Below are 14,206 nucleotides of genomic sequence, written 5' to 3'. Positions count from 1 at the left end.
CGACAGCGCGAAGTTGATGTATTTCCTCAGCGACCAGCACGGATCAGCTCCAGGCATGACGAAGCAGATATCGTCCTCTTTTAGAAGGCCAAACAAAGTAGTTTCACTTTCACAACGAAACACACAGCGCCTTCACGACATGGCGGCGGCGGCAACAACAATACTACAGCGAGAATAAAAGTTACGCCTTGTAACATTCCAAAGAGAAAGGAAACATTGAAATCGCATCATATGACCCCTTTAAATATAAATGAGCTGGGGCTGGTTGCATAAACCGCTTAGACTAGTCTTAAAAAGTTAGTCATCCAATTTTATTTCTTTAAGACTGGTCATAACTTTTTAAAGTCAGTTATAAAAAGATAGACTGGTCTAATTTGAATCCAGAAAGTAAGTCTGATTACCTCTTGGCTAGCTACTAGTTGGTCAAACTAGTTGTTAAGGCACAGTCTTAACATGGTGGCTATGTTTATGCAACTGGCCCCTGATCTCTGTTTAACTGGAAGTCTTTAGTTTTTAATAATATTGTATTTGATTTTCAAAATTATCAATCATATCATGTCTTTGAAGTCACAGTTTCGTCTGAATATAAGTTTAGCTACTGTAAGAAACCACTAAGCTGGTATTGATTCACCATGATTTATCCATGTAAACCTGTAATAAATAAACAAACGGAGTGTATATTTACACTAGCCCGCCTTGTTGGCAGAGACTATTTACACTAGCTCTACCCACAAACGTGTGATAGAGATGGTCAACACTATAAAAGATGGCAGACAATCATCAGTTCCAGTAGCGTAAATGGTAAAGCGCGTATCGTAGTCTTTTTGACGTGATCGACCTGGGTTCGAATCCGCCTTTTACCCAACTTTTTTTTCTCCTTACACTGGAAAGGCATTTATTTTCAATAAAAATGAAGCAGCTCTAAAAAGAAACTGAGTATATATTTACTCCAAGTACAAATAGCCTGATTTGTTGGCAGAGGCTATTTATTTATTTTCAATAAAAATCAAAGGAAATATTTGAAAAGTGGAAATAAAACGCCTCTTTAATAATACAGTGTTTATTGGGTATGGCTTGCTGTAGGTGTAGGGAGGGCTTTGTCCCAATAAGGTGGCATCCATTTAATAATTTGAATTAAAATTATAATTTACACTCAATACGTTATTACTGCATACTGTTTTATAATGTACTATAATACTGAGGTGCAGATAATTGCCACTATTTGCAAGTAGTATAAATAACAGAAAATCCTGCTTTTTTTAACATAGAAGCATATAATCTATCGCTATCTGCATTTAGTGTAAATAGCATATTGTTAAAAATACTGCTATTTTTTATTACTTAGTATAAATAGAATCCATTGCTATTTGCACTTAGTGTAAATAGCATCTATCACTAAGAAAATATGCTATTTTCACTTAGTGTAAATAGCATCTAGGCCTAATTGCTATTTACACTTAGTGTAAATAGCATTTATTGCTATTTGCACTTCGTGTAAATAGCCTCTATCGCTATTTACACTTAGAGCAAATAGCTGCTGCCGTAAACAAATATGGTATGTAAACATTAAAATTGGTTGAAATCATCAGTGCCATATAAACTTTATTAAATAATTGTACTTTTTTTCGATTCGTTTCAAAATGAACAGCTGGCCTCAAAGAGCGCCGCTCTCTCTCTCTCTCTCTCTCTCTCTCTCTCTCTCTCTCTCTCTCTCTCTCTCTCTCCACTGTTATCCCAGATGCAACCGACTGATTTAATCTACAGTTTCATCCGTTTCATGTCTGTATTTTGCATATGTTTATCTTGTTTTACAGCTGTAGTGTAGAGTGGGCTACATGATTGAGTTTTTTTGCGTGGTGAAGAGCAAAGGGAAGCGTGCATGAATACAGACTAGATTAGGCAGAAGATTTTTCATTCTGCCAGGAAGGCCTTGATCAAAAGTTTATCAATTAGAACACTGGCTCGCCTATTCAGTGTGGTGAAACACTGTAAAAGCATTTACTGTAACTACAAATATGAGGCACTTCTCTTTTGTTGGGTTATGTAACACTGGCTGATGGCATTTTTATAGCAATCATTAGATTATTTAATGGAGGACATATCTCTTGGTATTGATCGAATGTAAGCTACTGTAGCAGCTCTGTGGAGAATTGTAGCCTAAAGGACTACAGCACTGGGCATTAGAGGCCTGAATGATTTAATGAGGCAAATTTAAACAAAGGCCTATATCACTGCCAGTTCAATGCCAGCTCACATCTCACTAAAGTGCTATACATGTTAGTCTCCAATGGTGCTTTCTTTGGAGAGATCACTATGCGCTAAGAGCAATTGCCCCATTAAAGTTCTGTCCTTTCAATTAGCAGATTTGCATACAATTGACATTTTAGGTTCCCTTTAGAGTGTTAGTAGCTAGTCCAAATGAAATATGAGTGTGTGAACTCTTAAAGGACTAATGCACCAGAAAATGAACATTCTGTCATCATTTACTCACCCCTCATGCCCTTGTATAACTTTATTCTTCTTCTGCTGAACATAAGACATTTTTAATCATACATTGCTCACTCTTTTCCATGCGTTCTTAGAGTGTTCAATATTCCAAAGAGACACAAAAGCACCCTAAATCTATTATAAACATAGTGCATGCTTGGTCTACTGAAGTCATAAGATTTCTGATTTAGACCAGTTTTTGAACTGGATTAAATGCTTCATTCACTTAAATGAATTGATAAGTTGAAAATCGCACATGGACTACTTTTATAATTTTTGGATTTTATTGTGGGTTTTTATTTTTTTGCCATTTTGAAGCTTAACAACCCTGCTTTCTTATTCTCTTTCATTAAAGAGAATAAGAAAGAGAATTTGTAAAGGGTGGTCGTCAACTTTTATGTTCCATTGCAGTAAATCACACAGGTTTGCAAAGTATTTCCATTGTTTGGGTGATCTGTTCCTTTAATTGCTCACAGTCATTGTGCTGGGACAGTATGTCTGAAGGGGGCAGTCATTTCCTTCTCTGTCACGCTTTTCTAAATATCTTTTTCCAAAGCTTGAAATACAAACTATTTGTTTACCCCCATTAGAACAGTCCGCCTCAACATTGATTTCCTGTGACTTTGCAAGGAGGCATCTGAAAAGATCTTGCTACTGAATGGTTTCCCAGTGTTGATTAGTGGTCTTAGTACAAAGAGAGCTTAGCTGCAGAGTCATTCACAGAGTCATTCATAGAATGTGAAGGAGGGTTGTTTGAGGCATTTTGGTATAAAACAAAAAGCCAGCATGAATTCACACAATTTCTTCTCAGCAGACCATTTAGAAAATGTGCAACGTATTAGACACACAAATGTTTAATAGTGACAAAGGAGGGTCTGCTTCAGAACACTGTTTTGTTTCAGAAACCTGAAAAGGTCTTCTCAGGCAGAATACAAAGGAAGGCATCAAGGCTTAGTTTGCGTCCAGTGTTTGCATAACATCCTACAAAGATGGCTCCATCTGGTCGATTTTTCTGAGGGCAGCAAAGATGCATCATTTGTTGCCTACAGCGGTCCCAGTAGGATTTCGCCAAGCTTATTTCTAATCATGGCTGCCCAAAATTACGGAGTTGGCTGTGGCTTTTCTCAAAAAAAAATTGCAGTGCTATTTGTCACACCACATGGACCTCAGTTCGTTTATTGTCATGGTTATTGATTTGAGTTCATCATTAGTTCCAGGTGTGTCTTGTTAATTACCAATTTGGTCCATGTATTTAAGTATTGTTAATATTACCTATGTCTCAAGCCTCTCCTTGTGTGGATTTACTTATATGTGACCCTGGATCACAAAACCAGTCATAAGTAGCATGCATGGGTATATTTGTAGCAATAGCCAAAAATACATTATATGGGTCAAAATTATCGATTTTTCTTTTATGCCAAAAATTATTAGGGTATTAAGTAAAGATCATGTTCCCTTTAGATATTTTGTAAATTTCCTACCGTAAATATACCAAAACTGTATTATCATTAGTAATACGCATTGCTAAGGACTTCATTTGGACTACTTTAAATGCGATTTTCTCAATATTTAGATTTTTTTTGCACCCTCAGATTCCAGATTTTTAAATAGTTTTAAAGTTTTAAAGTATCTCGGCCAAATATTGTCCTATCCTAACAAACCATACATCAATGGAAAGCTTATTTATTCAGCTATGCATAATGTATGTATAAATCTCAATTTAAAAAAATTACCCTTATGACTGGTTTTGAGTCACATGTGGATTTATTAAAGACTGTTTATCATCATCATCTTAATCTTCGTGCATGTTCATCGACACCGTATCGTGACACTATTATTTGCTGCAGTTTTTTTTTTCAACAGAAACTTATGAATAATAATTTTCTAATTATGAAAATAGGTTTAGTTTGTTAACTTGCATACAAATACAATACAAAAACTTGTCTGAGTTGGCCAGCAAGACTCAACTATTGACTGATGGCATAAGGTCTTGGCTCTGTAGTTGCTTCAACTGAGGACCGCCCACTTAAATAGAAAGAGGCCTTATGAATAACATATAAAGTGATTGACAGTTGGCAGTGGGTAAATCAGACTTTTGTGCAAACATAAATTATTCATGTAAGATTGGCAGGAAAGCAAATAATGGCACAACAATCTACACTAAAACAAAAATTAGTTGGAGATATCTGTAAAGTTCGTTGTCAGAATTTTGATCCATCTAAAATGAATAAGCACAGTTATTTCAATAGTGTGCACTTCGCCAACAGCCATCAGATGCTCCTGGTACACGTCTATCAACTTTTTAGTTCTCACAAGCATTTCGGGTGAGCCGAAAACAATACCAAATCATTGGACTGTGGTGTCAGTGGCCGTACTTTAAAATTTACCTGCATATGCCGCCTATATATGCCATTGTCAGTGAAATCAATCGTTTAGTTGCTCATGTAGAAGCATAGAAAGACTCTAAGCTCACGGGAATCCAGTAGAAGTCAGCTAATCAGATTTAGAACTAAGCTCTGTTCTTCTGTATTTTACATTTTAGCCAATATTAGGTTATCTTATTATTCTTTGCATACAGAATTTACATATTGTTCACAGTATACTTCTAAGAATATTGTGCAATTTGAATAGCCAAGAAGGTTTCATAACTTCCTTTTTTGTTCCAGATGCAAGGTGTCCAAGTCTCTTTACGTTGTCTCTCTTAATCTCTCTCTCTCTCTCTCTCTTTCTCTTCATCTTTTCCTCACAAATGGAGCACAACATTCCCGAAGGAGGTTTTAGTGAGACAGGATGAAGGTAGACAGACATTGCCCACTCAAATCTTCAAAAGCTTTTCCTACTTCAGTGATGGACTTAAGCTCCTCACTGCACAAACAGCCATATTTCACCGTTGATGATTATCAAAAAATGATGAATTCTCTAGCCAATCAAACTGCAACTAGTCAAACACGACAGAAGAAGTAGATGTATTGTTATTTGCATGCAGTTTTCCAGGTAACACAGATCTAAACTGAACCCATGCTATGCTGTGTTTGACATGTCTGGCTAAGAGTATTGGGTCATTGTGTTGGTTACGTTTCCGGCCATTGTTTTCAAGCTTCTAGGTTACTGCAGTTTCCCAGCAACAACATAACTGTGCTATCCCTGCGCTAGGGTTGTGTGGGTAAAGATTCATGTAGCCTTCTTATAATGCTTTACCCAGAATGACATCTGTTGCATGAGGGAACATGCATTTTTTGACGAATAAAAGCAAAATCCCTGCTCGGTTTATGAGGTTGCCCACTCCCACATCCACCCAATCAGTCAAATACACTTGCCTATTGTATAGCGGTGGGATGCCCAGGGAGAACAGCAAGCCACACCAGGAGGATTATGCTAATTGAAAATAAATTATTTTTAGTTTGTTACAGATTGTAAGAAACTATAATGAAAAAATCGATAAATAAGAGCTACAAGGTGTTGTGTGTATATACTAGAGCTGGTGATTTAATATGTGAATTTAGTAGATTCATTTTATCATTAATTTTAATTAATTTAAAATTAACTGTTAAATAATTAAAAAATAATCATGTCCACTGACCCATACATATTCCTTAATAATTGTGGGGGAAAAAAATGTGATTGTGCTTATTTTGATTAATTGGTGGGCATATAATGATTCATTTGATTAAATAATTAGCATATCATGTAATTAATTAGATAACATTTCTGATAAATTGATTTCCCTAGTATGTACCAAATAAGATATATGTATCCATACAGCATATATCTTTTCATTTAAAATTCCAAGACTGCAGTTTTCCATCTCAAGTTGTTTTCCTCAGAGGAATGGATACACAGCCATGCTCTTCAAGTTTGTTAGAGGAGGGTCTCTTGGGGTCCCAAAAGCTGCCTCTCAGAATGCAGAGATGAGAGTAATATGATATGATGTCAGGGGATTTGTTGTTTAGCATTTGTAAATCACAGGCCTGCATACTTCACCGAATGCTGTTGTCCAACAAACCACAGCCTACTCATTGTCTGCTGGCTCTCACTTGTGCTTGTATTCTTTTTTTGTTAGCCCTGTTATTTCTTACTAAGTAACCCAGTGTAGCTTCAGAGTGTCTAATAAGCCTTCTGCAAGTCACTTATGATAGATGTGTTAGTTAAGTGATAAATTAATGTCAATGCCCTACAAGTGAGACCATAAAAAGTGTTAGTATTGTGCATTTTAGGAGACACATCATTTTAGAAGGAATCACAAGAGGCAATAAGACTGTTATGATAATGTAGCACAGGCTGCCAGACAAATTTGTATCTTGTATTTTATTTCCTCTTTAATTTAATAATTTATTCATTGTGTTCTCTCCTATTTCCCCCTACAGTTACAGAGAAAGAAGTTCAGCAATGGTAAGTTATTCCATCCATCCATCCATCACCTACCTGTCTGTCTGTCTATTATTGTTGCTGTCTTTATACTGTTATATCTATCTGTTTTTCTATCTAGTTCTACACACACTCCTCTGCTCTGTGTTTATCCTCCTCCTCTCTTCCCTCTGTTGTCTGTTTTGGCACACTGGGTACATCATGCTTTTATACCTCCATCTGCTTTGGCCACTCAGCACAGCATCATTTTACATTTCCTCTCATCATTTTGTAGTTGTGCTTCCCAGGGGAAAAATCTCAGTGTCTATCCTTGAAACACACACATTTGACAGAAATATTACAGCCCATCTCTCCGTTCATATGCCCAAATGTCATCGAGCTGGAGTGTGTAGTTTTGCACACCTCACTTAACGTCAGCCTGTCAGAGAGTTCAAGCGCTGGCGCCTTAGCTTGGCATGCCCAAGGTCAGTCCAGTTCTAGCACTGTGTGTCCCTGGGTGTTTGCCAGGCTAAATTGTTGACTCATTTCTGCCGCTGCTGGTCGACATAAAACCAGTGAGGAAGGACGTGGTGTGAGGCTGCAGTGGGACGTGAGCTATAGGTGCATTTTGAATTTTCTCTGCCTGTCAGAGTCCTGTAGCATGCGTTGCTTATTCAGTACCCATCATTCTTTTGAGCATCCTTCCTGTGGATGAGATGAAGGTGCAAAAAGCAGCTTTTTTTTCATGGTTTTAGCTACAGTACTTTTGTGATGCACAAATGTCAGAATTGTGTGTAATTTAAATTTACACGAAAATACTTAAAATGAAAAAGCAAAACATTAAAATGAAAAAAACTTAAATGAAAGTGTTAATTTCTTAAAAAAATTACTTACCCCAAAACTTTAAATGGTAGTGCAAATATACAGTATATGTATATATAAACAGTATATATACATATATATATATATATATATATACACACACACACACACACACATACAGTATATGTTGTGGGATGGGGTCATTGGAAATTAATAATTGCAAATTAAAATTTTGCCATCAATCAAGTGTTTAGTGTTTAAATAATGGCACTGCAATGTCTGCAATGCAATGTTTAAATAATGGCACTGCAATGTCTGTGAATAGTAATAGAAAATGTATATATTTGTTACAATAATTTCTATCTGTCAAAAAGTAATGAGTACAAGTTACTGTAATTTACGCAAAACAAAGCAAATTTTGCAGTTCTGCTCATGGATATCTTCTTCCTTAAAACCACTGTTGCCTTCTTAACATAGCTTAATTTCCAAGTTTATTGACAGAAATGGTGTGTGTTTACTTCCAGGAGTTGCATAAAGCCAGTTAATTACAGCGAAACTGGCAGTTTGAGTCATTGCTTGTTATTTTCCTCATTCATCAGATGGTCAGTGAACAGACTGTGGTGGCACATCTGAGGCTGAGAGTAATATTCATATATCTTTTTTGTGTGATTGTTATTTTAATATTTGTTATTCAACCTCAGAGCTGAAATGTAATGAAAGTGACATAAACATCTTCCTCCCTGATCTCAAACTGAATTACAGAACTATTACATTAGCCTGACAGAATTGCATTCTCTTTCATAAAGGCTGCGGCATTCAATGTCCTCTTATCCTAGACCTAGACATTCTGTCGCTTATAATACATACAGAAATGAAATCCCCAGCATTGACCAGGAGTTCCACTTGACCCAACATTGGGTTGAAACAACCCAGCATTTTTTAGAGTGTATATGCATATAAATGACCATTTTTATATGCGCTGATGGGCATTGATCAGCCAACTACTTTGCATTGCGGTTAACCTGCGTGGAGGCTGAATTAATGGCTGTGCATAGGTTAACCAACAGCCCCAGGAGCAACCATTAAACATCTGAGCGATTAATTTAGTCGTTTGTCTTTCCCTGCATGAGCTAATGGACTCCATAATGAAAGTCTGTGTTTGAATATACTGCAATCTACTGAAGTTCTGTTTAATGGAGGGCACAGCTGAAGTGCCATAAGGTGACGAGGCTTTTGTCAGCAGTCTTGCTAAACAAAAAGTCACATTTTTAAGTCACGTTTCATTCATCTTCCCTCCTGTGAAATGTTAAAAGCTTGCAAGTGGATAATTGAGCTGTGAGTGTGTTGAACTTAATAACCATGGTAGTTCAATTTGTGAACAAATCATTCAGATTATTCACTCAAAAGAGTCGACTCACTTCAATATTCAATCATCCATTTTACTCAGATGTACTGAATATCTGTCGCTGATTCTACTATTCATTGCAAATTTAAAATGTGATTGTTTGATAGCAATATTGTTCCAGGGTAAACAGGGTTGTTGATTCTGGAATGTCATAATTGGGTAAATCATATTAAGCGTACAACACCACAAAAAAGCACCTAACTACAACAATATTATGATATCATAAAGCAATGATTAAAACACTGCCTCCAGTGACCACCAATGAACACAAAATCATTGAGATTCCTTTAACGTTTCCCTTCCATTAGAGCCAGAGAGGTTCTGAAGTGATGACGGTCAATTGAGCCAACACCAGTGCAGCTGTGTGAGGAATGACAACATATTTTATTCAGGAACAAATGGTGAAATTATAATGTTTTTCCCCTCTTCCAGGTACAAGGGCTTCATAAAAGATTGCCCGAGTGGTCAGCTTGATGCTGCAGGTTTCCAGAAGATCTACAAACAGTTCTTCCCCTTCGGTGACCCCACCAAGTTTGCCTCATTTGTCTTCAATGTTTTTGACGAGAACAAGGTGAAGTACACGTCACTGTTAGGGTCTTGCTCAAAAGAATTTATTTTGGGTTGGAGACATTCTGTCTTTATCTCTTTCACTCTTTACTAATGCCCCATTCACCCTGACAGGAATTTTATCGCAAAAGGTCACTGTTTTCTTGTGGGTAGTAGATGTTCCTACTATGCCCTAATGTTATTGATGAACTCCACAATCCTAGTGTAAACCTGTTCCAAAACCTAACACATCATAGATGGTCTCAACTCAAATATTGTTCCAAATAGAGAGACAACTTAAAGGGATATTTCACCCAAAAATAAAAATTCTGTCATTGATTAACATAACCTCAAGTTATTTCAAACCTGTATGAGTTTCTTTCGTCTGTTGAACAGAAAAGAAGATATTTTGAAGAATGCGGGTAACCAAACTAAGACTTCCATCGTATTAAAAAATAAAAAATGTTATGGAAGTCAGTGGCTACCAGCAACTGTTTGGTTACCAACTTTCTTCAAGATGTTTGGGTGTGTGTGTTCAACAGAAGAATGAAATTCATACAGGTTTAAAACAACGTGAGGGTGAGTAAATTATGAATAATATAAATAACTGTCCCTTTAATAATGCTGCCTCCTGAGATACTTATCCAAACAAATTCTCAGGCAAATAATTTATCCAATATGGTGGATGAAACAAGATAAATGTGAACTATAAATAAATAAATATTAATATTACATTTTTATGTGTATTAAGTGTATTTATGCTTATTAGAGTTTCCCATTATTTCTGTCTTGTAACTAATAAAATCAATTTCAAATCAAGTCTTCAATGCAGAGCAATATTTGTAATACACACACATGGAGTTGTATATATATATATATATATATATATATATATATATATAATTCTATGTCAGTCAGAGGTTCCTTTACTGTTAGGATGCTGCCTTAGAAGGCAGCTGCCTATGTAGACAGCAGACAGTGAGAGACTGCAGGTTTTGCAACAGAGCACGTATGTATATGGATGGGAGGTGAAAGGTTAATTATTCTCACTCTCTAGCGAATTGTGCTATGTTCCTGTTATTAATTATTCATTAAATACCCTCATTTTGTTATCTATGCAATCTGTAATGTGATTAGGAGCCAGTTAGCCCCGCCAGATAAGTGTCGTCTGGCAGCCAAACCACTTTTAGAGATCACACACACACACACACACACACACAGTCAAACCAGTCCCTATGTTTATTTATAGGTTTTGAAAGGCACCGCTGTTCGTGAGAGACATTCATCTTGGCTTTTGTTTGCTCTTTTCTAGTAATCTGTACCACTGCAATGCATTTCACCTCAGATTCACTTTTCCAGCCATCTCATGGTCAGTGTTCTGGAGATGTTATCAGTCTGGGCTTGTAAAGAACTGCAGTGATGTCTAACAGAACAGACTCTGTAGTCTGACTCTAGAACAGAGGTCAAAAAGGCACAAACCAGACATCACAATTCTCGCTTTCCTTGAATTTGTGCTCCAACATTTTGACAGCAGCATTCGTTTTGCAAGGAACCGGTCTTATTCTACGATATGACGTTTGTGTTATCCTTTTTCACATTTAATTATAATTTAATTACAGCTGTACAAAAATATCAAAACTAAGAAAATAATTGCATGAATAGTTCACCCAAAAATGTAAATTCTGCAATCATTTAGTCACCCTCAAGTTGTTCCAAACCTGTATGATTTTTTTTTTCTGCTGAGCTTCAAAAGATATTTTGAAGAATGTAACCAAAGAGTTGATGGTCCGCAATATACTTCCATAGTATTTAATATTAAATAAAATTATTAAAATTAAATTAAATTAATACTTCCATAGCAATAACATAATTATTTTTCCATGCTAGCGAAGTCAGTTGGGACCATCAACTGTTTGGTTACCCGTATTCTTTAAAATATCTTCTTTAATGTTCAACAAAAGCAAGAAACTCATACAGGTTTGTAACGATGTAAAGGTGAGTAAATGTGACCCTGGACCACAAAACCAGTCTTAAGTCGCTTGGGCATATTTGTAGCAATAGCCAAAAATACATTATATGGGTCAAAATTATTGATTTTTCTTTTATGCCAAAAATCATTAGGATATTAAGTAAAGATCATGTTCCATGAAGATATTTTGTAAATTTCCTACTGTAAATATATCAAAACGTAATTTTTGATTAGTAATATGCATTGCTAAGAACTTCATTTGGACAACTTTAAAGGCGATTTTCTCAGAAATTTGATTTTTTTTGCACCCTCAGATTCCAGATTTTCAAATAGTTGTATCTCGGCCAAATATTGTCCTATCATAACAAACTATAAATCAATGGAAAGCTTATTTATTCAGTGTATAATTCTCAAAAATTTCAAAAAATGTACACTTATGACTGGTTTTGTGGCCAGGGTCACAAATGATGACAGCATTAAAATTTTTTTGGGGTAAACTATCCCTTTAATCAGGTTAGATGCCATATTGAATTTAACACGGATGAAAACGATAGACTTACAATAAGCTTACAATCTGTACAATGGTTCATAAGGCCCTAGATCATGTCATTTTCAAAACTCACAACTTTCAAAACTGTTTTATGGAGTTTTTGTCTACTGAAAGTTGTTTTTTTGTCCAGAAAGAAATTTCATCAGCTGAACAATCGATATGTTGTTAAACAACAGTACAATCCATTGAACGCACTCTACTTCAGATTGTGCAGTTTCAGCATCTGCCAGCAGGGGCTAATACGGCCATGATGATGAGCCAAACCTCAACACCTCGCAAATGACTGAAACGATAAACTTGACTTGACCTGATCCCCACTTTGTGCGGTTTCGAGGAAACACTAAACCCTTATGACCATGTAACATTCAGGCAGATCATATAAAATGCAAGTCTAGGCAAGGATATAAGTAATGTTTTATGTTGTGGAAAACAACTCTGAGCACAATGAAAGCCATCATTAAAAGTGAGATAAAAGATTAAATAAATGGCTGTCCTCCAAAAGGTAGTGCTCTGAATATTGGAAGTGTTGTAGGGCAGTAACAGTAACTGTTGTTGTTGTTGTTTTTGTTCTCCATGACAGACTGCATGAGACAGTGAAAGCAAATACACTCACAAACGTGACTCATATGGAAGGGTGGCAAGAAAGTTGAGTCACCTAGAGTTTGCCAGAGGCATATAGGAAATGCAACAATTTGGTTTAATGAGATTCTGTGGTTTGATGACACCAAAACTGAACCTTTGAACCTCAAAGCTGTATTTGACTGAAACGTAACACTGCATGCTAGATTCAGTTTAATAGCAGGAACTGGAAAACTCTGTTGAAGGGAAAATGAATTGAGGAATACATAGGAATTCAGTAGGTAAACATGAATCTGATTCTTGTTCCATCGGTGAGTGAGAACATGTAGCTAAATTTTAGCTATTGTAGTAATTTTTTATTATTTTTATTTTATTGTAGTAAGCTATTGTAGTACTACATTGTAGTAACTGAAAAATGAATTCATAATTTATACATTTATTTATTAGTATTAGAAATTAATTAATTAATTTTTATTATTGTTTTTAATTATTATTGTTATTATTTAGATTGGCATGTGAGGGTTTTTTGTGTGTGTGTGTGTGTTTTATTCCTGGAGTCTATGTAGTAAAGAAAAAAAGTAAGAAGTAAAGGAACATGCAGGATGCTTGATGCATGTTATCAAGTTGAAATCTGGTTCATAATTGGTACTTATTAGATTAAGAATAGTTAAAGGGGTCCTATTATGCTTTTTCACTTTTTCAACTTTAGCTAGTCTGTAATGTTGCTGTTTGAGCATAAAAAAACATCTGCAAAGTTACAAAGCTCAACGTCCAATTCAAAAGGAGATATTTTATTTAACATAAATCAATTTTCAAAAACTACAACGAACGACTCGTTTGGACTACAACGCATATTTTCCAGGATTTGTGATATCACAAATACTGACGAATGGGACGAGACCTCGTTGAGCTGCATTAGAGAAGGCAACGAGTGTTATCACTATGTCGCAGACACACTAGCTTTCCCAAGGCAGACGGACTTAGAGTGGTTACAATCATCCAGGTTTAAATCGCACTCAAATTGATTTGATTTTGAGCAATATTTACACTGAAGCTCGCAGCAGGCGGCTATGGTAAGGGGCATGACATTTCCCGACCAGGCGCCGAGTGCTGCCAATCACAACACACACTGGCCCAGCTAACCAATCACAACACACACTGGCCCAGCTAACCAATCACAACACACACTGGCCCAGCTAACCAATCACAACACACACTGGCCCAGCTAACCAATCACAACACACACTGGCCCAGCTAACCAATCACAACACACACTGGCCCAGCTAACCAATCACAACACACACTGGCCCAGCTAACCAATCACAACACACACTGGCCCAGCTAACCAATCACAACACACACTGGCCCAGCTAACCAATCACAACACACACTGGCCCAGCTAACCAATCACAACACACACTGGCCCAGCTAACCAATCACAACACACACTGGCCCAGCTAACCAATCACAACACACACTGGCCCAGCTAACCAATCACAGCACA

General features: G+C 36.4%; 1 protein-coding gene across 1 annotated transcript in view; it reads left to right on the top strand.

Moving 5' to 3' along the window:
- The window catches only part of LOC107686409 (neuronal calcium sensor 1), a 26,822-nt gene that overhangs the window by 2,984 nt on the left and 9,632 nt on the right, over window positions 1-14,206 (top strand). The window contains exons 2-3 of the mRNA XM_016483379.1: window positions 6,852-6,876; window positions 9,491-9,629. Of these exons, the coding sequence (XP_016338865.1) occupies window positions 6,852-6,876; window positions 9,491-9,629 (164 nt within the window). The remainder of the gene's footprint in view (window positions 1-6,851; window positions 6,877-9,490; window positions 9,630-14,206) is intronic.

The sequence above is a fragment of the Sinocyclocheilus anshuiensis genome, unplaced genomic scaffold (genome assembly GCF_001515605.1).
Source record: "Sinocyclocheilus anshuiensis isolate Anshui unplaced genomic scaffold, SAMN03320099.WGS_v1.1 scaffold1207, whole genome shotgun sequence".
Lineage (NCBI taxonomy): Eukaryota > Metazoa > Chordata > Actinopteri > Cypriniformes > Cyprinidae > Sinocyclocheilus > Sinocyclocheilus anshuiensis.
This window is presented reverse-complemented; position numbering and strand designations above follow the sequence as displayed.